Source organism: Prionailurus viverrinus, chromosome E2 (genome assembly GCF_022837055.1).
Source record: "Prionailurus viverrinus isolate Anna chromosome E2, UM_Priviv_1.0, whole genome shotgun sequence".
Classification (NCBI taxonomy): domain Eukaryota; kingdom Metazoa; phylum Chordata; class Mammalia; order Carnivora; family Felidae; genus Prionailurus; species Prionailurus viverrinus.
This window is the reverse complement of record NC_062575.1, coordinates 10,506,800-10,532,773: the sequence shown is the minus strand read 5'-3', so window position 1 is coordinate 10,532,773 and position 25,974 is coordinate 10,506,800. Positions and strand designations below refer to the sequence as shown.

General features: G+C 46.7%; 1 protein-coding gene across 4 annotated transcripts in view; it reads left to right on the top strand.

Moving 5' to 3' along the window:
• The window catches only part of WWOX (WW domain containing oxidoreductase), a 980,664-nt gene that overhangs the window by 173,247 nt on the left and 781,443 nt on the right, over positions 1–25,974 (top strand). The window contains exon 7 of one of the 4 annotated variants that reach the window (XR_007147338.1): positions 16,448–16,533. The exons of 2 other annotated variants lie outside the window; for them this stretch is intronic. Coding sequence is in view for 1 of the 2 variants with exons in the window: in XM_047835371.1 (XP_047691327.1) it covers positions 16,448–16,474 (27 nt within the window). In the remaining variant the exon portion in view is untranslated. Of the gene's footprint in view, positions 1–16,447; positions 16,557–25,974 lie in introns of those variants that run through there. One more of the 4 variants, XM_047835371.1, reaches the window with a different exon arrangement.

The window sequence follows — 25,974 nt, the reverse complement described above, 5'->3', positions numbered from 1 at the left end:
TTCTGTCATTATAACTGAGCTGTCTGGGGCTGACATTCAGCAATTGAGGCAGGACAGGGGACCTGGGAATAACACAGAGGCTTCTCATTATTTCCGTCAGAGACCGCTGTTTGGACAGTTTTAGAAGTTGACCATGAAAATTGCCGTCTGGTTGTTACTCGGATCCCCAGGTTTCAATCTGCGGGCTAACGTTTCTTCAGATTTTCAAAAGGGGTTGGCTTGGCTTTTTATCAAAGTTACACAACGGCTGTAAAAAGCAAAATTAGCACTTTATCAAGTTTGGAGCAATTTGCCAAGGCCACCAGGGAGCCGGGAGAGTCACCAAAGACCACTGCTTGGAACTGGGCAAGGAGCCATCTTTGAAATGAGCAGAGAGGTCTGATGGCCACCAGCTGAGGAAGGGAGCCTCTTTTTTTCTGCGCTGCAGCCATGCCTTTTGGATTGACATGCTGGACTGGTAGCCCCCTGGGACTTGTCAGCTGAGAATCTTCTTTGCAGATACTGAGTCAATCATACCATGGTACCTTACGCTGGTAAGAGTATAAACCAGTGTCTGTGACACCCGCGGGTTTTGCACGAACTGAGGATGATGTTTACATTTTTAACTGGTTGAAAGAAAGAGTGAAAAGAAGAACAGTATTTCCTGACACATGAAAATATATGAAATTCGAATTATAATGTCTGTAAATAAATTTCTTTTAATGTTTATTTATTTTTGAGAGAGAGTGAGAGAGAGCACCAGTGGGGGAGGAACAGAGAGAGAAGGAGACACAGAATCTGAAGCAGGCTCCAGGCTCCGAGCTGTCAGCACAGAGCCCGACACGGGGCTCAAACTCACAAACTGCGTGATGGTGACCTGAGCCAAAGTCGGACGCTCAACCGACTGAGCCCCCCAGGCGCCCCAAATAAAATTTGATTGAAATATGCCACAGCCATTTGCATAGGGATCGTCTTGGGCTGTTTTTCTGCTGTCAGGGTAGTGTCCTGCTTGCAGAGACACTGTGGCCCTCACAGCTGAAAATATTTACTTTCTGGCTTTTTTGTAGAAAGTTTGCCACCCCTCATCTAAATAAGATGTCCTTCATTTTCTGTGTCCCACCAGAGCAGCGAGGGTTTTAGTACCGGGCCAGAGAAGGGGATTTGGGTCGGATGAATGAATGAATGCATGAATGACCTGTCACACCAAAGCTCTGAGTGCACGGAAGTCTGTTATTTTCTTATCTTTGGCCTCACCCACCAAACACAGTTTATAAAATTTGAAAATCTGTTTCCAAACATGTTGGGATTGATTTTTATGGTCTTTTAATTAACCCAATAAAAATGGCAACAACACAGCAATTTTAAGAAAATAACAGAGCCAAGTGATTTTTTTTTTATGTCTCTGCATGCAATCCATATTACACCCACATGCAGTATTTATATGGTCCAAATAATTATCTTTTGGACTGAGAATGCTTTAAATTAGGATTTACTGAAAAGATTATGTTCTAGTTCATAAAAAAAAAAGAAAGGAAGGAAAAAGTTCTTCTCAAATTTATTTCTGTGTTGGAGGAATTCTGGCATTGCAGAATACGGCAGGAAATTCCATTAGGTTGAAATGTACGGCCCTTACCCTCAAGTATTTGGAGGGATTCATAGAAGAGCCAAGTGCATTCAGACAGACCCCGGTTGCCGAGCTGAGCGTGCGTTTTGTCAGAAGACTTTGTAAGGTTTTCAGGGATGGGTTAGAATGGTGAGGGTTCCCAGTGCAGAATTCTTAGTCCAGAGATTTTTCTGCCAAAAAGGTAGAAAATTCTAGAACCTCATGAGCACAGCCCCACCCCACTCCAATCCTGTGGGCGCACTTGATCGTCACCCTTCCTTGCTAGTCTCCTGTTCCTGGCCTGGCAGCCACTTCAGCCTCTGATGTATCTGAGCCTTTCTTCTGTCTGACGCAGGTGGGCCCAGCCCCGGACTTTGGAGTCCAACCAGAACCTAATCCTTGCATCGTCTGCTTACCAGCTGTGTGGCTCTGGGCAAGTGACCTCACCTCTTTGAGCCACTGGTTCACTCAGCAGCAAGATGGGCATCTCACATCCCTTTCTTGGTGTCGCTGCAAGGATTCAGAAGGAGGACATTGGCAGGTCACCTGAGGAACTCTCTAGTGTGTACTTAGGAGGCAGGGAAGATTTGTCCTTTTGCCCCCTCTCTTGCCATTCCTATAACTGAGCCCAGGCTTCTTTAGAAATGAAATCTAGACAGATGGTCCCCTCTTCTCTTGTGTATCTCCTGTGACAGCCCAGCACCATTTTGTTGGGTTGTGTGTCCTCCCTTCCTTCCTTTCTCTCTTCCTCTTCCTTACAGTGGTTTTAGGATCTCTGGATTAGTTGTCTACTCTTCAAGGTCTAGGGCAGTTGGACGTTGCTCCCCATCCCACGCTGGTGGCAGGATTATTAAATAGGTCATAGAGTGGGTGGGAGCCTTTGACTGGGTACTCTTGGCTCCAGCCTTGTCTGGCCAATTCTGGCAGGATCTTATCCAAGCACATTCATACCCTCCTACAAGGTGATTCAGAACCTTCCTTGGGCTTCACTCACATTTAGCAACCAGGCTCCCTACATAGTCCTGACTGGTGTCCTGCCTTCCACACTTCCATTCCTCTGCTGCTGAGCCCTGGGCTGGTCAGCCTCCCTTTCTCCTTGTCTAGGTCACACAAATGGGGCCACACACCTTCTTCCTGCCTCAGGGGCTGAGTTCCTCTGATGACTTCCTTACCGCTTGTCCATTTTCTTCTCGTGTGGGCCTCACTCAGCACCTGTGTGCCAAGCCCAGCAGGTTGGGGATGCAGACATTGAGGCAGACTTCTTGCCTCACGGGCTCTCAATCAGGGAGTCCTGGCCACGCATCAGTGCTGTTACTCACGGTCTGCCACTGCCTGGAACTCGCCCATCTCCCTTCTCCAGCCTGCCTGGTTTCTAATCGTTCTTTAAGGTTCAATTCTGGTGCGTGTGTGTGTGTGACTGACTCCCTCCTGCCAAAACCACCAGTTCTTCAGCCTTCCATTCTTTCTGTCCTGTGTAGATTTCTTTCGTATACTCACCCTGCTCCGTGAAGATCATCTATTTGTGTTACCTGTGTTTTCCCCACTAGACTGTGCACTCTGAGAATGTTGGAATGATCTAACACAGCTTTTTGTTCCCATGAAGCAACAAAGGGGGAAAAAAAAAAGAAGTGAGAGCTCCATCAAAGTTTGTTTCATGATTGTGTGAATGACTCAGTAATTAAATGAACAAATGAATGAATGAGCCAAGAACTAGATCTGGCCCATGGGAAACAGGTACCTTGCCTCGGGGCTCATGCTCCGGAAGATCCTTTGATAGGTCCTGCTCGGAAGCGGGGGGCCATTCCCTGCCCAAGATGCCATCACCCTGGCCTGGTTCTCGGTTTCTTTGGGGCTACCACAGGAGAGTGGTCAGCACCTGGAGGAGATTCAGGAGTCCCATGTCGTCTTGCAGTCATCGTCACAGCTTCATAGGTTACGTGTGCTAGATTGGGAGAGAGTGGCAGGGATTAATCCAGACCGAAATGTGCAAATCACTTGGCTCAGATGTTGTTTTGCGGATAGGGAGGGACAGGCCATTGCAGAAGAAGGAAGCGCTGGAGACCGCACGCAGGATGACGTCGTTATCTGAGGCTTTGGTTACTGACGTTCTCAGACCGAGGCCGGTTCTCGGTCGTGAGCACACCCCAGGCTCGCGGGGCCTCACCTACAGCGGTGCTGATTGAGAACGTCTGGGGTGGGGCCCCGGGTCTGCATGCCCAGTGGTTTCCCACATGCTGCTGCTGCTGGTTTGGGGATCACACTGGAGCGAGCGCCCTGCTAATCGCAGCTTCGGAGTATTGACTCCTGGGAGAAGATTCCCGCCATCGACACCTTCTGTCAGTCATCAGCAGGGTAGAATCTTAATTTCTAAGCAGGAGGAACATCAAAGTCATTTTAGCAAAATGCTTTTGCCATCATTGCTTTTAAATCGGCCCTACCAAGTGGGAAAACCACGAGTAAGGTTCTTTTATTGAGATAACGTGTTGTAAATAGGAGTTCGGCATCCCATTTGGAGAATACAAAGAGCCCTTCCTTGAACTTACTTTGTTCAAGCTACCTGTATTGTTTGGTGTTTCCTGTAAAATTGGATGTCCCTGCCGCAGATGTTGGTTTTGCGGTAATAATACTTTTCTACATTAAAAAAAAAAAATCCTTAGATGAAAATGTAACTTAGTCTTATTATTGTAATCTCCCCTTTCCTTTTTTGCATGGATCATTTGTTTGTGAACTGGTTATTTCAGGAAGGGCTCAAAGGTAATTTCATGGTTTATAGCATTTATATTGGCGGCTTTAATGAGCAAAACATATTGTTTTCTAATACACAAAATGAGGAATTCACATACATATAGATATTATTTTCATTTCCCAATATTACATGTATATCAAGTTCAGGACATTGAGAACAACCACATAAAAAAAATTATACTTTTGCACACAGGGGAAATATGAAAGTTTTGTAGTGCAAAAAAAAAAAAAATAAAAATCAACTTTGCTGGCTTATGAGATGATTTTATTTTTAATGAATCCAAACGATAGCGGGAGCTGCTGTTGTGTTTGTGCATCGAACAGCAATTCATATCTAAAAACGCAGTAACATATGGCTTTGTTATTATTTAGTTTAGAAATTTATGCACCTAAAGGAGTTTCGAGAGCTCTGGGTCCCATTCAGATGTTGTACACAGCAACTAAACAAGATAAGCTGGAACAGGGAGTTTCTCATCTCCAGGTTATTAAGATTTGACCAATTCACTTTTTTTTTTTTTGGGCCATGTTTATTAAACTCAAGAACTTTTTTGCATATTTGCTAATGATTCTCTTCCCTCTTTCTCATTATGTTTTAGAATGCTGAATTTTTTTTTTCTTTTCAGCCCAATAAAAAAATATGTCCTGGATTGGAAAAGAGTACCAGGTTCTTTTTCTAGCCCCGGAGTGAGGTGGCTTTCTGGCCTGGTTCATGTGATGTCCTGGGGAGTCATTGACACCCACACGCTCCCAATCACAGACCTTTCCCTCCCGTCCAGATTGTGTTTGTTTTATGGCTCTCGCACGGAGCATGCAGCTGTGTAAACCCGAGAATGGTTTCTGCACAGCTTTGATCTTTGCATGGATCAACAGTTGCCCTCAGTCCCTGAACCCTGCTCCACGGCCCCGGTGTTCCTTGGATTTTTCCATTTTCTGGTAATTATGGCATCGCGTAGGGAGCCTTGCAACAGCATCCCCCACGACTTCGGGTACAGAGTTTGGAAGAAGCACCTTAAGGCTGTCGTTTGTAGAACCTTATTAAGAAGTGATTTTCATTTGATGCCAAAGAGATATGCCATTTAGTTTCCTCCTAAGAGGCGATCTGACAATTTCAAGCAGGCTGCTGGAGTCTAAGGAACTTGAATGTATTATGGACTGAATAAATGTTTACAGAACAAATGCAGTTTGTTTTTGCTTTCTGGCTACTGAGGAGGTTCAGTCCTTCCACAAACCATGGCTGGATACCTCCATCAGCGATGGGCTATCCGGCTGACACAGTGTGGCATTAATTTCCAGCCAATAATCTGGGTGCCCGTCTATGCCTAGGGGAATACAAAAGTCCTAGAAACTGTTCTTACAATCCAGTAGGAGGCATAAGATCTTTGCTCTAAAGTCTTTGCTTTTATGTGGGGGTTCTGGAGAAGGAGCCACGTCTCCCATCTTGGGCGACCCTAATGGTCTACAGAGCTGGGCCATAATGCCTAGGCAGGGTGCCGAGCTAAGACATGAGAAGAGGTCTTTCCTCAAAAGAACATCCTGGAAGGCCGCCAGCAGCAGAGCAGATGAGACTACAGGGTCTCTGGATTCAGATAGACTTGTGTCTGAATCCTTGCTCTGTCCCTTACTGTCTGTGTGATCTGGGGAGATTTGTTTAATCTTCGTGAGCCTCAGTTTTCTCACCTATAAAATGGGATTAGTAGTCTCTGCCTTCTAGATTGTGAGAGTGGAAGAAGATAATGTATGCAAATTATTTGACACATTGTGTGTCATAGTAAATAGTCAATAAACATCAGCTTCTCTTACTGCTACACTTGCAGCCACTGTTCTTACTTTTCTTATCCTTTCTCTTCCTGCCATCCTTCCCCCTCCTCCTTTTGGTAAAGGTTCATAAAAGAGAAGATATTTTGTTGTTGCTGTTGCAGCCAGCCTTCCACTTTGCTAGGAGCCCAGGAGATATTTGGGAGAATGTTCTGAGATTAGGTTAAGCAGTGAGTCTCTAAGATCTGGGGTGGATGGAGCCACATCTTTATCAGCGTCCTCAGATCCCTGAAGAATGACTTCTAGAAAGAAAGACTCTTTTCTGGAGGATTTTGAATGCCAGAGCGAAGCTCGGCGGTGGCAGACAGAGGCCATGTTATGTGACACAGTTGTTTAAAAGTGAAAGCCACCTTCTTCATGTGAACTCTTCCTCTGTTGGTGCCTCACCTCTGTGGACCCTGAGAGTCTTAAGTATACATCTGGTCTCGATCGCTTGAATGGAGTGAACCCCGTTGCCTACGTTTATTAGTACGAACAATGAAGAAGAGTGAATGATTGGGCCTGGGAGTCCAAACTGACACACAGACTCAGTTTACGGTGCCCTGGTTTCTTCTGTGTTGGTTGAGTAGAAATCCCATTTCTTTTTTTTTTTTTTTTAATGTTTGTTTATTTTTGAGACAGGGAGAGACAGAGCATGAATGGGGGAGGGTCAGAGAGAGAGGGAGACACAGAATCTGAAACAGGCTCCAGGCTCTGAGCTGTCAGCCCAGAGCCCGACGCGGGGCTTGAACTCACAGACTGCGAGATCATGACCTGAGCCGAAGTCGGACGCTTAACCGACCGAGCCACCCAGGCGCCCCAGAAATCCCATTTCTTAATCAACCAGGTGGTCATCGGTGTTGCCATCTAAGGACTTGGCCTAAAGTTTTGGGTCAAGTGGTCCCAGCTGGAGTGTGGCGAGATGAGGCAGGAACCGTCTCCCAGAACCCAGGAGATAGAGAAATCTGAAGGGCCTGGCCAGTCCTCTGGCTCATCTGGGGGGGGGGGGGCTGCCTACGAGAGCAACTTTGAGAAGTACAGATCATTAAATTGCTGACGAAGGACCAAGCTTGAACCAGAGGGAACTGGATAGAAATGAAGAGACAGCTTCATTTTTTCCAGCAGTAATCACGAAGTCTGTTTAGTTTTCTTTCCTTTTGAAAAAGTAATTTAATTTAGAAAGTGTGTACATTTAGGAGTAATTTCCTGGGCAGGCTTCATAACTTACTTTCTTTCTTTCTTTCTTTCTTTCTTTCTTTCTTTCTTTCTTTCTTTTTTTCTCTTTCTTTCTTTCTTTCTTTCTTTCTTTCTTTCTCCTTCTGACATCTCTAAATAGTTCTTTGTGCAGTGGCATTACTAACAGTTCAACTTTTTTAGGAAATGATTCATTACTTTATAATTTCACTTCACTAACCATTTTCAGCCATGCAATAAATTTAAATCCTTTACTATCAAGATAACATTTTTTCTCCTGTCACTGAGATATAATGATTGGAAACCATTTTTAGAAGTTGACCCTTTTTGGGATGGGTCTTAGGGATTTGTCCTTTATGTTAGCACATAACTTGTAGGGTGTTAGTGTTTCTAGGACAGGGGCCCCAGGCTGCAGAAATATATTTTTTCCAAGTGCCCAGAATAATGCCCTTTACAGTAAGCGTGATAAAGAGTTTATTGGGTGAATGGGAAAGAGGAGAATGCTTATTTAAAGCATGTGGCTCTGAGGACCATCATTTCCAAAGAACAAAGCATGAATGATAAAGTCAATTGTTAAGGCATCCTTTACCCTTGTGAAAATCGACTGTGAATTGGGCAAGGTCAGTCAGCTCAGTGGTGCAGCATATTGAAGAGGGGAGCCCTAACATCCACCAGGCCTCTTCACCTGCCACTAACTTGCTGTGTGATCATGTGGGAGTCACTGAACCTCTCTGAGCCTGTTTCCGTACCGCTTAGCTGAAGGAGATGAAGGTCTAGAGTTTTAGGAATGTTCTTTTTTTTCTCTTTTTAATGTTTAATGTTTTGTTTATTTTTGAGAGAGAGAGGGAGAGCATGAGCGCTAGAGGGGCAGAGAGAGAGAGAGAGACAGACAGACAGACAGACACAGAATCAGAAGCAGACTCCAGGCTCTGAGCTGTCAGCACAGAGCCTGACGCGGGGCTCGAACCCACAAACTGTGAGATCATGGCCTGAGCTGAAGTCGGATGCTCAACCAACTGAGCCACCCAGGTGCGCAAGGAACGTTCTGAAAAAAGCTCTCAATCTGGAGATCTCAGCAATCAGACCCCCTTCTCTACAATATTAACTGCAGCAACTCCCCCATTATCCCTCCTTTCCGCATGGGGACTTTTCTTTGTATGACATACCTTAAAACGTATATTTTTTTAAAGTTAATTGAAACACCGAACTTGTGAAAATAACAGGTTTTAAAACTTTTTGGTGGTGAAAATTATCAACCACACAGAAAATGTAATCAATACTATAATAGTGCAAATGAACAACCTATGTAATATGACCACCACCTAGATTCAGCAGTTACTAATGTTTCACCATGTTTTGTCAGTCCATCCGTCTTCTACCCTACCCATCCATCCATCCGTCTTTGTATCCATTCATCCATCTCCCCGCCCACCTACCCATATACGTGAGTTGCAGATGTTGACACATTGTACCCGAGAGTACTTTGCCAGGTATCTTTGAAAACTTAAGGCATTTTTCTATGTATCACTGCTATCATGCTTATCACCTTGATAATAATTTCTGACATAGTCCATACCTAGATCTACCCGGTTCTTCTCAAAACGTCTTTCACAGATTATTGTTCTCATTCAGGGTGCAGTCAGTCAAGGTTCACACGTGACTTTTGGTACTGGATCTTTTTCTTGTGTGTTAAATAGAGGTTTTTTTTTTTAGGGGGATCTGGGTCATGGGGAAGGTTCCTCCCGTCTGGATACTGTGGATCCCACCAACTTCCTTTTAAAGCCAGTAAGGCTTCTGTTTATTTTTTGGTACTTTTGTGTTGTCAAGGAAACTTAATTTGTTGTGCGTTTTGTTGTACTTTTGTAAATCTGGATTTGACTTCCAGGATAGCTTAGATTGGCTTTGAGAAGGATTTCCTTTGGGGAAACTTTCGAGGAGAGGAAAAAAAAAATCTGTTAATTAGAATTATGGGAGAGCGCTGTGTTTATCTCAGGCAGGATGGGGCTCCCAGGGCTCTGTGCTGCGACTAGCAAGACCAAAAAAAAAAAAAAAAAGTTGCAGAAAGAAAGATTCAAGTCTCAAGAAATGAAAGCCCCAAGACCTCAGGGCTACTTGCCCATAAATAGAGTGCAAGAGAGATAGAAGCTTAGGTCAGGACTGCCTCTTGTCACTGTCGGCTCCTCTGGGGAACGAAGGGCACCCGATGGCAAATACACCGCCAGGGCCCATGGACCCTGGGCCGTTTGGTAGAACCCCTTTGGCGGGGCCAGGGGAGGTCAGGATGACCCGCGTCACAGAGAGGGGATTATATTCCCATAAATTTGGTGCCTGCGTCAAAGTAACTTAACTCTAAAATTAGATGAGGTTTTTGAGTGTGTTTATCATCCTTCTAGGCTCATGAGTTTGACAGGCGAATATATCACAAAACTCTTAAGTCTTAGGACTTTCCTCCCACCCCTTTTCTTGGCCCAGCACAGCTTTGGGTGCGAGCTCCAGAGAAGAAAACCCAGTGGGTTGTTCGCTTGCAACAATACCCATTGCTTGCTAGCAGACATGGTTTGTTTTCCCCATACGGTGACTTTAAAAACAATTTTTTAAAGTTTATTTATTTATTTAACTTTTTTTTTTTTTTAATAATTCTTGGAAGAGAGAGAGCGCACGAGCCGAGCAGAAGCAGATGGAGAGGGAGACACAGAATCCAAAGCAGGCTTTAGGCCCTGAGCTGTCAGTGCAGAGCCCAAGGTGGGGCTTCAACTCACGAACCGTGAGATCATGGCCTGAGCCGAAGTTGAAGTTGGACGATTAATCCACTCAGCCACCCAGGTGCCCCTTATTTATTTATTTTGAGAGAGAGAGAGAGAGAGAGAGCGCGCGAGCGAGCGCATGATCAGGGGAAGGGCAAAGGGAGAGAATCCCAAGCAGGCTCTGCACTGTCAGCACAGAGCCTGATGCGGGGCTCAAACTCACAAACCACGAGATCACGACCTGAGCTGAAACCAAGAGTCGGGCGTGTAAGTGACTGAGCCACCCAGGCGCCCCGTACCACTCAAAGACTTTTAAGAAATAGCCAAGACGTATATACAAATTGAGAGATCACGTGTAAAAATCTGGTTTTCTCATTGGATTTGAAGATTGAAAGTAGAAGTAACAGCTGGAGCTGAGTTAAGGCCTCAGGTCCTGCGGTTTCTAGTCTTCTCTAGGCTCTACCTCTGCCGATTGTCGATTGTCCTCTTTCCGAGCCAAAGCAGCTTTCCTCCTGCATTTTTGTGTCGCTCCATGTTGCTCTCATCATAGCAGGAGGAGAAAGCCACGTAGCCTCTGGATGCGTCCTCGGGCCATTTAGAAGCGAAGTGGGGATATGTGAGAAGTGACCGACAGCATGGAGGAACAAGCAGAGGCGTCCTCTGAATCACTGCAGGAATATTTAGAGTTTTTTCCTCCTCCCCAGTTCCCTCTGGAAGAGTCTGGTTCCCATGAATTGACTATGAGTCACCAGCCCATTCAAGTTCCAGTCCTTGTGAATCTGCCCAAGTCTATGGGCCCCCGTGGAGATTGAACTTAGGGGCACTTTTTTTTTGTATGTTTGTTTGTTTGTTTTGTTTTGTTTGTTTTTTTAGGGATCGAGAGCGCCTGTCTTGTGCTTGGTCACGGTATAATGGCAGAGTGTCACTCATCCACTGCTTGGGTGTCCGTCAAGGACGGTGGATGCCATATATCCTACAGTAAACAATCAGCCCCTGAGGGTTGATGGTTCAAGTTAGTTTGAAATGAGAAATTGCCAGTGACCTGAAACCCATCATTATTAACCTTGTGACACATCATCGCCGTAACCAGTAGGCAGCTCTCTTTTTTTATTTTCTTCTTCTTCTTCTTCTTTTTCTGGTTAGAAGAAAGGCTCATTGATGCAAGTTGGCTCGGTTCTTTTTGTTTAAGTAAAGTGGTTGGACCACCAAGGAGAATTGCTTTCCTTTGACTGGGAACGGGTCCTAATACAGATGTCCTTCACACGGCCAATCCACTTTTGCTGGTGGTACTCCCCACAACTGGTTCATGCTGCATTTATATATAGACACCCGCCCACAGAGACTGTGTGGAGAAGCATCTGTGTGCCACTGCCGAAGTCTTCCAAAGGAATTGCCTTTTAGTAACTCACGTTTTTGTCGCTTAAGTGCATTTGTCATGAACGAATCAATGATTTCTTTCTTCTTCCTTCATCTAAAAATGGAGCAGGTGACAAAAAGAAAACGTGAGATAGAGAAGCTTTGGGGAAATGCACTATGGAATATCTCTGGGCATTTTATGGTAGAGGATTCTGGAAGGGTGAGTCCAACTCTCACTATGTGGCTCTGCCCGTCGGTATGCGTTGGTGGCTCAGGCTTTTAGGGTTCCTCTGCACATTTTCTTTCCCCTGTGGCAATAGCTCGTTCAGAATCCCGCTGTAGGGCACCCACAGAAATGCGCAGGGTTACCTTGGAGTTCATCTGGGCACTCTTCCCCAACACAGGCCCCCTGTGTGGCCTCAACCATTCACTGTTATTTCAGTGTCTTGGCCTTGCTTCCATGTGTGGCCACAAGGGCATATTTCTTGCTCTAGCTCAAAAAGTTGAGAAACTTGAACCCCACCCACTTCTTCCCACAATCCACAAACCTCGCTTGCACGGTGCATCTTTGAGTAGCCCTCCTGTCTACGATTTAGGTTTCCAGATATCGTCTGTTTCATGACCCATGTCCAACCTCCTCTCAGGTCTTGGGCTGTGGAGGCTGATGGAAGGATGGGGGCTCATCTGTGCTGCCTGGGATTCATCTTCCCACAGTGCCCGCATCAACAAGGACTTGACCCCAGCTTCCCCAACAAGACCTTAATGTTTCTCTCATTACAAGAGACTTGGGAGCAGGCAGTCCGGTTGAGGAGCCCGGGTCCACGATGCCACCAGGGGCTCCACCTGTGTTGGTCTTTCCGCTGAACCCTTCTTAGCGTGTGGCTGCTCAGTCTCGAGGCGTCGTGTCTGTCTTCCAGGCAAGAAGAAGGGGAGAGTGGAGGGCAACGGGCACCTGCCAGCTCACTCCATGAATTCCCCCCACAGGTCAGTGGCCGGAGGCAGGTCACATGGCCACCTGTAGCTGGGCTGGCAGGGAGTCGGGAGAGGTGATGCTGTTTCACTGGGTGTGTGACTCCCCAGGGCTGTTAGTAGGGTGGAGGGAGAGAATGAGGCAGCGTCTGCCTCGGTGCCCACGGATGCTGGCTGTGGGTTTGAACCTTGTTCCCCTGGTTGGACCATGACATACACTTAACCCTTCTCAGACCGAGCGGCACCCTCCAGAACATGGGGATAGTAATGGGACCTATGGTAGGATTATGAGAAGGATTAAATTAGGTCAGACGGGCGCAGTGCTTGGGACCGTGACTGGCAGTGGTAAGCCTTCAGTGACCGTCCCAGCTGAGGCCCCCATGGTCATCGTCATCATCTCCCTTTGCTCCCCTCCCCCTTTCCTTTCTCCTTTCCCTTCTCTTCCTTCATCATCATCACCAGCATCACCCATAGCCACTCCCTCATTCCACCTTACTGAATCCGCATTTTTTTTCTTAATGCCATCAGATACAAGGGTCATACAGCATTTTTCATAGGAACATTCATTTGATATGTTCTGCGTATGAGTTTCCTTCAGCTACACATAGAACCCACAGAAATGGTGGCTTTTCTAGAAAAGGGTCCTCCCCGGTTCTCTATCACACCACCTGGCACATATTGGGTGTGAGTGCACACCAGCACACAGAGTGTTTGTGGATCAGATGCGTTCATTTTTTGCCGAATGACAAACCCATGCTGATTATACTCCTTGTGGGGCTGCTACATGCTCCTGTCTGAGCGCGTGGCCAAGTCACAGATTGATGGCTTCGGCTGTACATCAAATGGACTTTCCATCCCAGCTGATAAGTAGACACGGTCAGCATGTCACCCTGTGTGCGGGTCCCTTCATAGCCCTCCCAGTGCATCGGCACCTCTGTGGGATGGGGATTGACGTGCCTCCACCTGGCTTCTGGGAGTTGGCTTCCTCCAGCCACGCACGGCAGGGCTTCGTGAGCGGGGCCACGTTCCCACCTTGCACGCTCTTGACATCTGCCTCTGCCCATGTCCACCCCCTTTCTGTTGTATTAGCCCCTGAGAGAAGCCAGGAAAATTCCAGAGAGTCGTGGAGACCTGCAGCTACCTCCACGGGCAGGGCCCCCCTTTTTGGCCCTTTGGGCAAGAGCCAGGCGTGGCATCAGTGGGGACGCTCAGGAAGCCCCTGAGAAGGGCCGTCGAGTGTGTCCCCACATGTGGTTTCAGGAATTTCAAAGACCCAGGGGCTCCGAAAGTCTGACTTCATTTGTGATTTGCGAGCAGTCTCCCGGAAGACTTGGGGAGCAGACGCGAGACTTGTGAAGCATCCCAGATGCCCTGAGGGTGGGAAAATAAGAAGGGGAGGATAAGGTCCCAGCAATTTCTGGCAGCTTCATAGCCGTTCATTATCTTGTGGTAGGAAAGCGTGGTTGGGCTGCTTGTTTTGCTCTTGTTCAGGTTCCCTGTATGTGTTAGGCTGGATTTTTGGTAAATTCAAGGCCCAACGTGTATAAAGACATTCCTTTCTCAATCTTCTAAGCCATGAGTATTTAGCAGATTCAGTCTTGGGGAGCTCGGTTCCTCACATCAGCTCCGGAATTTCCACCTGGATGGGAGGCAGAAGGTATGTGGAAGGTCCTCAAAGTGTCACTTCCTCGCCCCCCGGAGCACAGGCAGACACCGATCCCAGTGCAGTCTCTGGGCTCGTGAGCTGCTTTCCTTCCTGGGGCCATTGTGTTAACCGTTTCCCGACGGGGAGTGCTGAAAGAATGTGTGCAGCGTGAGCCGTGCTCTTGGCCGTGGGAAGCGGTGCGGACCAGGAGGCCGGCCGAGTGCACGCCCCACTTAAAGTGGTTCTCCGGAGGAGGGGTGGGGAGTGGGGTCGGCACTGAGGGCAGGGGGGGCTTCAGCCTTGTTCAGACGCTTCAGGTTTTTTCAAAGGGGGGAAATGTGTTCATGTATTGCTTATATAATAAAAATTGTTTTCAAAAGTAGCCTGGGGGAATTAGTTTTCTATGGCCGCCATAACCAATTATCTCAAACTCAGTGACTTAAAATAACACACATTCATCACCTTATAGTTCTGGAGGTCAGAAGTCCAGTGCAGGGCTTCCTAGGCTAGAATCAGGCTCTGATTGGCAGGCTCTGTTCTTTCTGGAAGCTCCCAGGGGAAAATCCAGTTCCTTGCTTTTCTAAGCGACAGACACTGTGCACATTCCTTGGCTTGGGGCCCCTTTCCTCCGTCTCTAAGCCGGCAGCCTTGGGCTGAATCCTTCTCAAAGGGCCGCCCCCTTGGTTCTCTCTCCTCTGCCCCCTTCTCGCATTTTAAGGACCTTGTGATTATATTGGGTCACCCCGATGTGGCAGACGGTCTCTGTCTCAAGGTCAGCTGATAGCAGCCCCATCTGCACCTGCACTTCCTCCTTACCAGGTAAGGACTGGAAAGCCCTGTGAAAAAGGTGTTGGATGTAGGTGCAACTCCCGCGGTTTTTCTCCTGCTGCTGCCGGTGCCTGAGTCCAACCACCAACACTACCTCTACTGTCAGTGCTAGCGTTCCTACTTAGGGAGTCACCTCGTTTCTTTTGGCAGCCTCTTCCCATTTCCACGGTCAGTTGGAGCCCCATGGGGAAGTCATTCCATGCATGGGATGGGAGTTCTTGTTGGCATCTTTTACAGAGAGCTTCTCCTTCATTTGAAGGGCTTGACCATTCTTGGACATTTCCTTCCTTCCTTCCTTCCTTCCTTCCTTCCTTCCTTCCTTCCTTCCATCCATCCATCCATCCATCCCTCCATCTCTACATCCCTCCATCTCTACATCCCTCCATCTGTCCAACCCTCTATCGCCCCCCTCTCCATCTTTCTCCCTCACTGTCCCTTGCCCTTTTTCTCTGTCTCTTATGTAAGAGAATATTAAGCATGAAGCAAAAGTAGAACTTTCCCTAAAATAGCTACTACCTCTCCTTGAAAATTAGTGTCCAAAATCATGAATAGAAGTGTTGACATGAGAAGTAGAACCATTGTTTTTAGGAAGAAAAAGCTTTCACCTTACATTCTTCAAGATTTTATACAATACTAAATTTTATTTAATACTAAAATAATTATATGAGGAAGGGAAGGGGGAGAGGGAGAGGGGGAGGGGGAAGAGGAAGAAGACAAAGGAGAAAAAAATCACTTGTTAAGTATGCTTTTATCACCCAGTGTATGCTTACACTACTTAGGGCTTGTTAAACCTCGCAGTTACTGTTTTCTCTTATCCTCATTTTCAGATGAGTAACTCAGGTATAAATAAGGCATCCCTTTCCCTTACTTAAAAAAGAAAGAAAGAGAGAGAGAAATACAGAAGAAGAAAATAAAAATCACTCAAACTACCCACAGTATTGTAGTGTATATGTTTTCAGATGTTTTACTGTGAATGCATCTTTCTGTGTTTCTTCATTGATTCCCACAAGATTATTATTTTAGAGAGAGGGGAGGAAAGAGATCGTAAGCAGGAAAGGGGCGGGGGGAGGTGGCTAAAGAGAGAGAGAGAGAGGGAGAGAATCTTTAAGCAGGCTCCACGCTCGGCATGGAACACCACACGGGGCTCGATCCCACAACCCTGGGATCGTGACCTGACCCGTGCCAAAATCGAGCATCCGATGCTGACCTGGCTGAGTCACCCAGGCGCCCTGATTCCCACACGATTTTAAAACCGTCTCTCTGTAGTTAATTGGTACAGCCTTGCCAATGAGAGAGAATGCTGGCTTTGCTCTTGGGGGGTTCAGAAGGACCCCCTTCCTCCTGACTGGTAATGCTTCTTTTGGTAAGAGCAGAACAGACACACACGCGCACGCCTGTGTCTTCCAGCCCTGTCGGCGTGCTCCTGTAGTTTTGCACAATGTTTTGTTTACTGCTTCCTCCTCCCCCCCCCCCATAGAAATGCTTATGATCGAATTATTTGGAAAAGATGCAGAAGTAGAAGAATGACAAGACGATGGTGTGGTCCCACCCCATTCATGTGGTGATTTCCTTTTTCCTAACTCCCAGCAGCAGCTTCCTGTTTTCATGGACTCGTGACTGTGGTTGTAAAACTCTGTGGAAGCACAACCCACGTGCATGAAAGTGTGTGGTACATTCTTGCTGCTGGATGAAGTTAACCAAAGCTGCCATGCACAGCTGATCGGTACCTGGATCCAGAGAGAAAGCGCAACACAGAGGTCTCCTCCTGCCCTCATTCACTCATTGCCCCCAGGACCCCACCGAGGAAGGATCCCCTCGCTCCTGACTTCGTGACTTCGGGTAGCAAAGTCTAGTTTTGTCGGTCCTTGATCTGGCAGAAGTGGAATCCCTTTATGCAAATGCGATCAGACAGGAGGTGCTCCTTCTGTGTCTGGCTTCCTTCTCTCAACGTGACCCTTCTGAGATTTTTGCTTAATATTGCGTACAGTTGTAGATCATTCACTGTCATGGCTGTAGAGCGTTGTGTTGTGTGAATATGTTATACTTTACTTAATTCATGCAATTTACCAATTATCGATGGTTGCATTTATGAAAGTTCAAATCCCATGCTTTCATGTCACATTGTAGCCAGGCACTTACCCGTTTTTTTTTTTTTTAATTTTAATGTTAATTTTTTGAGAGAGAGTGAGTGAGTACAGGAGGGGCAGAGGCAGAGGGAGACACAGAATCTGAAGCAGGCTCCAGGCTCTGAGCTGTCAGCCCAGAGCCTGACGCGGGGCTCGAACCCGTAAACTGTGAGATCATGACCCGAGCCGAAGTCGGACGCTTTCCCGGCTGAGCCCCCAAGGCACCCCACTTCCCCCTGTTTTAACATCCTGGTAGTACGCACTGTAACATGGCATTTAATAGAAACATTGTGTTTGATGGAGTGGGTTTGTATTTACCTAACCATTTTTCCTATTATTGAATATTTAGGAAGTTTCTGCTCGTGTTTTTGTTTTGCTTTGTCCCTGTTAAAAGTGGCCCCGCGGTGAGCCCTGGCTGTGTCTATGCACCGAACTTTTCCATGTCCCCGTCCCCGCCCCAGTATCTCAAGACGGTTCTGTTAGGTTAATTTTCCTGACGTGGAATCGCTAGTTCGGAGGTTGGGCCGTCACAAGGTCTTTGGACGTGCTGTCAGATTCCTTCCCAAGAGGACTGTGCCCACTCCTAGCCTTCTGCTTAAAATAAAATATTTCCCTCGGCTTTGTTGTCAGCATGGCAGGCTCTCACCTGAGGGCTCCGTTTCCCTGTCGGGTGGTACAAGGCAGCCAACTTTGGACGTGAACCTGACAGCCGACCTGCTCTCCCAGCCCTTCTCCGCCGTGTGGCCTTAGGCGAGGTATTTAAGCTTTCCTAGTCTCAGTTTGCTCATCTGGAAAACAGGGCCTTTGAGATTCCTGTGCTGCCTTCTCCGCTGCTCTCTCCAGGCGTATGACCTGTGAAAGTCTGTGGCTGTCAGATGCTGCTGCTGCTGAAATCCTCTGCTATATCCCATCACAGGCTGCAGACTCTTGGTCTGGTGTTCGCCCACGCTGCTTTGAAAGTTGTGGGGCCCTGCTACGGAAATCCAGCTCTGTGTTCTGTGACGTACTCCTGCCCAAGCCTCCCTCGGTCTCTTGGTTCACTCCTTACTCGTTTTTCCAACAAGCCTTTACCGAGTATCTGCTATGATACAGGCACACGGCCGAGCACGGCGGGTACAAAGATGAAATAAACTTGTTTCCTGCTTGTAAGGAAGTTAGAGTCGAGAGGTGAAGCCTGGTAGGTGGGTAGACCAGGGGTGAGGGGAAGCCTCCCGTGGCCCAGAAAACTGGGGCTACATGGAGAAGGGGGCATGTAACTGCTCCAAGGAGTGGGGGAGTCGAGGAAGGCTTTTGGAAGGAAGCCCTTTTGAGGCAGAATCTGGAAGGACGAATATGAATTTGTCAAGTGAAGGATGGGGTAACCGGCTGTAAAAACCTGAGCGCTGATGGTGTTTCGGGTAAACGCACACACAGAGTGCAGGTAAACCAGTTTTTTTCTTCCTTGGGCATGATGTTACCTTTCAGGGGGATATTTGACAGTGCCTGGAAAGTTTTTATTCCTGCGTGATGGAGAGGTACAGTGTGCAGGACAGCCCCCACGCAAATAACTACCTGACCCCAAATGTTAGCTGTACCCCAACTGTTAGCTGTACCCCAATGGTTAGCGGTACCCAGTGGAGAAACACTAGGCTGCAGCATAGGGAAGTATTGAGGTGGAAGGTAGGGTGATGGAGTGCCTTGCCTCCCTTCTCAGAACCAGAAGATGTGTGACCGTGTGCGTGTGCATGTGTGTATGCACGCACATGTACTTGTGTGAAATGGGAGGAATCCACTTCCCCTTTACTTGCTGGCTGCCCGTGTGTGGGTTCTGGAAGCCTGCTCTCTGCCGGTCGACTCATTGTCCAGAGAGTTAGCTACTCAGCAGGTGTGCCTCACCATTGGCTCCCTTCACGACATCCTCACCATGATTTATTAGAGCCCTTTATCCCCCGCTTCAGTGTTTATGACATCCAGGGACTTGGTCGAACCACTAGGAAATGAGAGTGGACAGTGGGACTATTATCATTCATTTTCACTCCCCATAAACATTTTCTGTTTCTTCTTTGGAAGACATCGCTAATCCCATCGTGCATTGGCTCTGCATGTTCTTTCTTCAGCCTCGGCACAAAAAGCAAAGTGGTAGTGACGTTTTCCTTATGGCTGCCGAAAAGGTTACGCGGTGTTTGGACCGCTGCCTGCTTCTCCCGCGAGCACAAAAAGATCCGGGAGTAGAAATTGGTTCTAACAATATCCCTGCAGAAAACACCGAGGGGATGTGAGTCACTTTCCCTTTTGTGTTCAAGGCGTTCTGTCCCTCACATTCAAAGTTAGAGGTTGACATGTACTTGATCCCTACTTCCTAGAGGGGCTAATAATGGAGTGCCTGCTGCAGTCCAGAAGCAGCTATAGAAACCTTTAGAAGCCCTGAGCTTGGGAGGAAAAAAAAAAATTTTTATTTTGTATCTGTGTTTAAATTTCTATGCAAATGTTGGTTTTGATGGAGAGGGAGCAGAGGGGTACGAGGGGAGGGCATAAAGTACAAGGGAATTTCCAGCTTTCTCTTATGGAGGGAGGTGTTGCATACCTTAAGGTTCTTTGGTTGCAAACAGCAGAGAAGACTGAGCAGTTTCGGGAGAAGGAAAACACACTTGCGTCTGGACAGACTTGGCCGCATGTAACAGAAAGCCGCACCATGGCTTATTTTCCGCGGGGGAGGGGGCAGTCCGGGCTTGGTGCGTCAGCACTTTGCTCTACTCTGGGCTGCCCATTGTAGGTGTGCGGCTTTCGTCCTTGGATCTGGGGCCCCACGGTCAGGGGACCAGGAACTCGTGGAACAGTCTGTGCGTGCTGCTGCACTCGGGACGTCTCGGCTCTCATCCCCTTCCTCGTGTGACTCAGCTACAGGTTTAGATTCTCAGGAGAGGATCCAGGCTGCTGCCTTGTGGACATGGTCACGGTCAACTGTCCATTCCCCCTGAGCAGAAAACCACAAAAGGGTGGGAATGAGCCACAGGTCCCTTGCACCACACATCAATGAAGGCGCCCCCCCCCCCCCACTCCTCCAACCAAGACTTGTTCTTGGATCCATGGGGTTGGGAAAAGGGAAGGAAAAGGAAGGAAGCTGGCATTTAGTAGGTTCCTGGCCTCTAAATTAATTTGTAAGCCATGGATCCCAAAGCACAGTGATTGATCATTCTGCTCCCAATGTTTACCCCTTCTACCACTCAGTTGATTTTTTTGGAAGTGAAGAGAGCTATTTCAGAGGTTCTTCCAACTCAGCATTTAGCTCCCCTCCCCCATGACCTCTTATGATCCATCTAGGATCATTGTGTTCCAAGGCATTTTTTTTTGATGATAATAATTCTCATGAATTTGCATTCTTCTACTTTTTTGATATATGGTCCGTCTCTTTGGTCCCTCAATTAACATTTGAGTCCAAAAAACATAAACAAATGTCAAGATACAACATTTAGAGACATCCTATATGGATTCGAATGGCCTTGGGTAAATTAATAAAGCCTATCCTTCCTTTCCTTTCCTTATCTGTAAAAAGAGACTAGTACCCACCTTTATAGATTTGTAGTGGGGATTAAATGGGATCATAAATATCATATGCTTTGAGCTGTGTCACACACATGTAATATGTCTTGTAAGTATTGGCTGTAGAAACACTTTGTTTAAAACTTTTATTTTGATGTAATCACGGAGTCACAGGGAAGCTACCGAAAATAGTATAGAAAGGATCCATATATTCCCTATTGATTTTCTTTTTTTTTTTTTTTTTTTCAACGTTTATTTATTTTTGGGACAGAGAGAGACAGAGCATGAACGGGGGAGGGGCAGAGAGAGAGGGAAACACAGAATCGGAAACAGGCTCCAGGCTCCGAGCCATCAGCCCAGAGCCCGACGCGGGGCTCGAACTCCCGGACCGCGAGATCGTGACCTGGCTGAAGTCGGACGCTTAACCGACCGTGCCACCCAGGCGTCCCTCCCTACTGATTTTCTATAGTGGTTACATCTCATGAAAGTAGAGTGAAGTATCAAAAGCAGGAATCCGACATTGGTACAGCGTGAGCGTGCAGTTCTGTGACAGATACAGTCGTGGCCATCCAGAGCCGATCACTTTGTGTGCCTGGGACCTAAGAGTATGCTGTGTTACATGGCAAAGGGGAGTTAGGGTCACGGGTTAAATTTAGGTTACTAATCAGCCGAATGGAAAAGAGAGAGTTCATGCAGGGTCATCTGGGTGGGCACGGTGTCACTACAAGGGCGTTAGAAGTGGGAGAGGGAATCAGATGAGCACCCGGGAGACGCCAGCCTGAGGAGTAAGCCGGACGCTGCTGGCCGTGGCGATGGAGAGAGGGCGGCAGGAGTCCTGGAAAGTGCGCAGCCCTGCTGAAGTTGGAAACGCAGGTGGAATGCATTCTCCCCTTAGCCCGGAAAGGCACGCGCACTGCCCTCATCTTGATCTCACTAGCCCGCTGACGTCTGTGATAGACCTCTGATGCACAGAACCCTACGCTCGTGGAAGTTGTGTTATTTTAAGGCATGATGTTTTCGGTGACTTATCGCACAGCGGTGGAAAACTAACTTGTGTTCTATGCCATTCTACCACGTGTAGGTTCATGTAGGCACCACCGCAGTGAGTACATGGGACTCTGCCCCAGCACTGCAGAGACCTGCCTTTGGAGTCCCATCCCGCACCCTCCGCCCCCAGCTTTTCTTCCGTTCCACCAGGAGGCAGAGCCCTTTTCCTCTGCCAGCATCTTGTCAGGCGTCTAGAATGTGCTCTCCTAACTCCTCATCTTTCCAGACTTAAGAGAATTCCTGCTCTGATCTGTGGATTTTAGACCACTTCCCAGTATAATCTCTAGCTATACTCTTTTTTTTTTCTCCAGAAGGAGAGTGTGTGCAAGTAGGGGAGGGGCAGAGGGAGAAGGAGAGGGAATCTTAAGCAGGTTCTAAGCCCCACATGGGAGCCTGACGCAGGGCTCTACCTTCTGAACTGTGAGATCATGACCTCAGCCAAAATCAAGAGTCGGAAGCTTAACTGAGTCACCCAGGCACCCCTAAATTCTTTATTTTATAGCACTCACCACCTATATAAATAATGGCATATTTATATGGGTGAGACTATTTTTCTAATCTTTGTCTCTCCAGCTAACCTGGGAACTGAGGGCAGGCACTGTATCTGTCTTATCCGTGATTCCTCACCCTCATATGTGTGACTGTGCAGACAGTAGGGGCCAAGTAAATCTTTGTTGACTGAAGGAACAAATGACAGTATTGGAGATGTACAGCCAAGATCTCACCGAGATGTTTGAGTGGAAGAGTGTACTAGCACTGTAAGATATTCTACCTGCATTCACTCAAGGAACCTTCTCTGTTCTTTTTTCTTTTCTTTTTTTCTTCCCTTTCCTTTCCTTCTCTTCTTTCTTTTTTCTTTTCCTTTCCTTTTTCCTTTCCTTATTCCCTTCCTTTTTCCTTTTTCCTTTTTCCTTTCCCTTTTCCCTTATCCCTTTTTCCTTTCCTTTCCTTTCCTTTCCTTCTCTTCTTTCTTTTTTCTTTTCCTTTCCTTTTTCCTTTCCTCATTCCTTTCCTTTTTCCTTTTTCCTTTTTCCTTTTTCCTTTTCCTTTCCCTTTCCCTTTCCCTTTCCCTTTTTCCTTTTTCCTTTTTCCCCTTTCCATTCCATTCCATTCCATTCCATTCCATTCCATTCCATTCCATTCCATTCCATTCCATTCCATTCCATTCCATTCTATCACCTTCTGTGTCAGCTGTCATGCTAAACTCTGGTTCTGATTTGGCGTGTAGGGGGCAGTTATATTTCCGTGAACTCCTAGTAGACAGTCTAACATGGCGGAGCCTGCCTCACACAGTGGGCCAGCTTTGCACTTGGGTTTTTATTTCCCAGCTTCTTCCTGAAATAGTTTCGTTAATTCATATGGATGAGATAAATCCCAATAACAGCTTTGTTTCCCAAAGAATGCGGGCTTCCTTTGCCAAACGTAATTATCCTGAGGACGAACTGATGAAGGGGACTTACCTCTTGGCCAAACGTTTTTTCGAGTTATTCAACCAAAGATAGGCTGCACCTGGGGGAAGCCAGACATCTGGGTGAAGAATGAAATATCCAGATGTTTTTAAGTATCTGGATGCTTCTGACCATCTGGTTCTCGTGGTTATTGACAAATGATCCAGATGTTTTGCAGAAGATGGTATACCTCGTCTAACGGAAGAGAGAGATTGTATTCTTGGGAAATTCTGATGTCATCCCATATGTACTAACACACGGTATATGCCTTTAATTGAAGCCATGATTCGAATGCAAAAACGAAAATAGCTTCCTGTTTTCTGAAGCTGTCGTCTTGCTGTGAGTGCCAGAATGCAGAGATTTTAGGTTGTCTCACGTACCATCAGAGTTGGAGTTGTTTGCAGCTTTATTCTGTTTATAATGGATTCACCTCTTAACCAATAGCTTTCCAAATGGAATGTGAGAATGCTGACATTCAGCACTGCCAAAAGCTGCATTATTTCCTAAACGTTTTCGTGTTTTCCAAAGTAGAGAAAAAGGTTTGGTACCTGAAATTCCTAGAGGAAATCGGAATTTATAAACTTTGATTAGAGATGCATCTTGTCTGGAGCTGAAATCTTGAAGACGGAGTAGCACCCACCCGCCCCCTGTTACCCCCCTCCCCCCCACAGTTTTCTGTTGTGTAAGCCTAAACAGAGGCCTCACAGTTAAATATGTTTTAAAGAATTCAGTGAAGGCTGGAGTAGAATAACATAATTGGAAGGCTCATGGAACTTGAAGCCTAGCTGCAGTCTGCCGTAAGAATCCTCGTCTGATGTCTGTGGGTCTGCGGGACCTTACGAGGATGTCCCAACAGTGAATAAACACATGAGGCTTGAGTGTGTGTGTATTATCTTACTCCTCTGTCGTTTTCCCCGAGGGACACACCAGAGCACATGGAAAGGTAAATGAGAGGGAGTTGCGTGGTGGAGTACTTAAGGCGCATGTCCAGATGGTCTTAGCATTCGCGTTCCCGTCGAGTGGAGCCTCAGCCAAGGTCTGTGGTCTGATGTGTTTCCAGCTCTGAAGCTTAGTTCTAAACATTTGGAGGTGGGGGAGTGGCCGTTGGGGGAGGGGGAAGGGTGTCTGATTCCGGTGGCGTTCGGTGACATTAGTTCTTCATACCAAATAGGTGCGAGTGGATTTCACTTTTGAGCGTCTGGTAAACATATTGCAAGTGACAGACCCACAAAGACAGGTTGTGGATAGAACACACATTCATGTCAGTGCATCGAAACAGCAGCTTGAATGGACAAACCCACATGTCTTGCCTAAACATTTAGCTGCAAACTTTACAAAGAGCCAAATGGTTTCAATTTTGTTGTATATACATGGGATGATTGTATATTTGCTTCTCACTCGCCCTGCCAGTGGGATGGGGTTTGTGGGGGAGACGAGGACAAACAACGTAAAGGAGCAAATGAGCCAAATCCATCTGGATTTGGTTATACACTGATTATATAGTTTGTTGTTCTGTTGTTTTTAACGTCTTCCAAACCTTCTGTGTATTAGCCAGCCCTGCGGGAAGGGGTAGGGCCGTGACATTTTGTCTTTGACTCCCTTTGTAACATCATGCATCTCTCTACTTTTGTAGAGTTTCTCCTTTAAAGTAATAGTATGTAAGCATGGTAGCTAGCATTTATTGAGTGCTTACTATGGCCAAGATCTGTGCCATATGTTTTCACTTTTGAAACTTGACAGCAGCCCGGTGACAGAGATACTATTAGCCCCATTTTTGGCAGGGAAAATGGAGATTGAGAGGTTAAGTAGCTTGCCTATAGCATCAGACATTGAATGAGTGTTGGAGCCAGGGTTCAAAGCCAGGTAGGTCCAAATACATCTCCTGAATTAACCCTTTGACGCTGGATGACACTGCCTCTGACGATTACTGTGTTTTTATCGACGTAGGTAAAGTTGGCAAATGGAATGGGTATCCGCCAACCTCTGCCATAATGGGACAGACAGTATTTTAGGCTTTGCAGTACAGTTTCTAGTACAACCATCCAACTCTGCCTTTTAGCACAAAAGCAGCCCCAGGCAGCATGTAAATGAATGGGTGGGACTGTGCTCCAATAAAAAAAAAAAAAAACCTTTATATATGGATCCTGAAATTTGAATTTGAATTTCATAGAATGTTGGCATGTCACTAAATGTTCTTCTTTGGATCGATTTCCAACCATTTATTTTTCAAAAAAATTTTAATGTTACTGATTTTTGAGTGAGAGAGAGAGCGTGCGCGAGCGAGCAGGGGCAGTGGAGGGTCAGACAGAGAGGGAGACACAGAATCCGAAGCAGGCTCCGGGCTCTGAGCTGTCAGCACAGAGCCTGATGTGGGGCTTGAACTCACAAACCATGAGATCATGACTTGAGCCGAAGCCAGATGCTTACCCGACTGAGCCACCCAGGCGCCCCTGTTTCCAACTATTTAAAAATATTAAAGCCATTCTTAGCTCACAGGACATATAAAAACTGGCAGTGGGTTGGATTTGGATGGTGGGCTGATGGTTGCTGATGTCTGCTATAGAGAAATGGTAGAAAATACATTAATAATCTGAATATAGAAGTAAGGGGGTGCTCTTGAGAGTCTTGGGATGGCCATCTGATGGACTGAGGCTGAGAAGAGGCTGAGGGGCTTGTCTTGAAGCTTAGAGCAATGATCTCCCCCCCCCTTGGATTTGTTTATTTTCAGTTGCTTTCTATGCACTAATGGAAATTAGAGCATGAGTTGAGGGGAGGCATCCACACGGATCCATGGCATTACTCATGGTACACATTCACTCACTCATGCATTTACTCATTCAGCACATACTTATTGAACAGCTACTATGTGCCAGACGCTGTGCTGTGTGCTTTTTACGCATCAGATGACAAGACAGTTCTTGTCCACAGTGCCCTGTGCCTCTTGTAATCTTCTATTAATAGCAGGGAGACTGTCAGT